Raw genomic sequence first — 1,489 nt, 5'->3', positions numbered from 1 at the left:
TCTTAGGGTGATATTGCCAACCCCAATATCACTGTCAGTTCCAAGCACTGAAACACCTGGTCAACAAATATGAACATTTCAGCATTTGATGGATATTATGAAATTGTTGTCCAAAATATCATAAAGTAGCTATTCCCACTATACTCAGGAATCTTTAAGCTTCTCTTACTATTATTTACAGTGTTCATAATAGTAATCTGTACATAGACCACTGAAATATCTCCATGTGACAACAGGGAAAAAGGTACGAGAGCGCAGTGCTCTCTAAGCCATGACTCCTCTTTTCCTGCCTTCCCTTGTATTCTCACTGACTCTATTCTTCTTTGATGCCTTCTTCAGATTTGCCAACATGAAGGAGTACATCTTCAAGTTCAGTGGCCTGATTTGCAGTACATCAGCTTTGGTGTTTGAAATCATCCTTGCAAACAGCAAATGCTGGCGCCTGTGGGAGTTTAACAACAAGCTTGTGCAATTTGTGTCAATTGGACTCTGGGAAGCTTATTACACTCAGGACTTTAACATCTCTGGGTCTATGACCAGGATGGTGGTTCACACCCCTATCAATGAAACCTGGAAAAAGTCATCGGAATTTCAATATGTACAAGTCCTGATAGCGTGGGCCATATCGATGAAAATCCTAGTCCTGATTTTCACTTCAGTGGCCATTAAGATCAGCTGTATAGAAGACCCATTCATTGAGATACAGCTGTTTTGCTACAAGATGTCTGCCATAATTTTGACTGTGAGCAGCCTTTTCACTCTTGTTACTGTGACCTTGAACCACCTCGTAGACATGTATGGGCAAACCACACTTGACTTTCCACCTGACTTTCCCGTAAAGAAAGAAGACATTATAAAGAAACACTGCACAAAGGTGCTCCCAATGGGTGTCCTGACAGCCACAATGTCGCTCTTTGGTGTCATTTTGTTCCTCTATGAGATGATCTTCTTGACAATACAGAGTCGGGTGAGGGCACCATGTGCTTCCAAACTGGCTGAGCAAAAGGCCTGAAGTGAGGGCTTTGGCATTTGTAACATCTGCCAAGAGAATCCTTGAAGAAATTGCCCATTTTCACCAGTACTATGCAATCACCAACTCATTCCAAATAAAATATCAACTTGGTTTCTGGGGTGTATCTAAATTGTATATCCTCCCTTCCTGTCAAATACACTCCTTTCTTTAACTGTTTTCTCATTCTAACCTCTGTGGGTGATGATCATGTCTTTGGATACTGCTAACAAGCAGTAGCAGGCAAGAGTACTGGTGAAATGTAAGTTGCTTAAATAAACATGACATACACAAGGTGAAAGAGGTTTGTAAGTAAACTGACACCTCAACACACATACACAAGAACCCCACATTCCTGTGTGGAAACACTTAAGTACTCAGATCTCTGGAGGGGAGAGCTGGATGTCTCAGCCTTGGCACTTTTGGCAATATGGGATGCTCTCTTGAAGTAAGAAGGCAATGCTGTACACTGAAGATGCC

The 1,489-nt window shown here is 41.8% G+C and overlaps 1 protein-coding gene across 1 annotated transcript; it reads left to right on the top strand.

The window, feature by feature from the left end:
* The first annotated feature begins 348 nt into the window (after nucleotides 1–348).
* LOC143270955 (uncharacterized) lies at nucleotides 349–1,150 on the top strand. Its single transcript, XM_076562396.1, has one exon. The coding sequence runs from the start codon at nucleotides 350–352 to the stop codon at nucleotides 1,010–1,012; it is 663 nt and encodes a 220-aa protein (XP_076418511.1). The 5' UTR covers nucleotide 349; the 3' UTR covers nucleotides 1,013–1,150.
* The last annotated feature ends 339 nt before the right edge of the window (nucleotides 1,151–1,489 follow it).

The sequence above is a fragment of the Peromyscus maniculatus genome, chromosome X (assembly GCF_049852395.1).
Source record: "Peromyscus maniculatus bairdii isolate BWxNUB_F1_BW_parent chromosome X, HU_Pman_BW_mat_3.1, whole genome shotgun sequence".
NCBI lineage: Eukaryota > Metazoa > Chordata > Mammalia > Rodentia > Cricetidae > Peromyscus > Peromyscus maniculatus.
This window is presented reverse-complemented; position numbering and strand designations above follow the sequence as displayed.

Coding starts and splice junctions, on each gene's coding strand:
- LOC143270955 (XM_076562396.1), top strand. CDS start 350: ATGAAGGAGTACATCTTCAAGTTCAGTGGCCTGATTTGCAGTACATCA.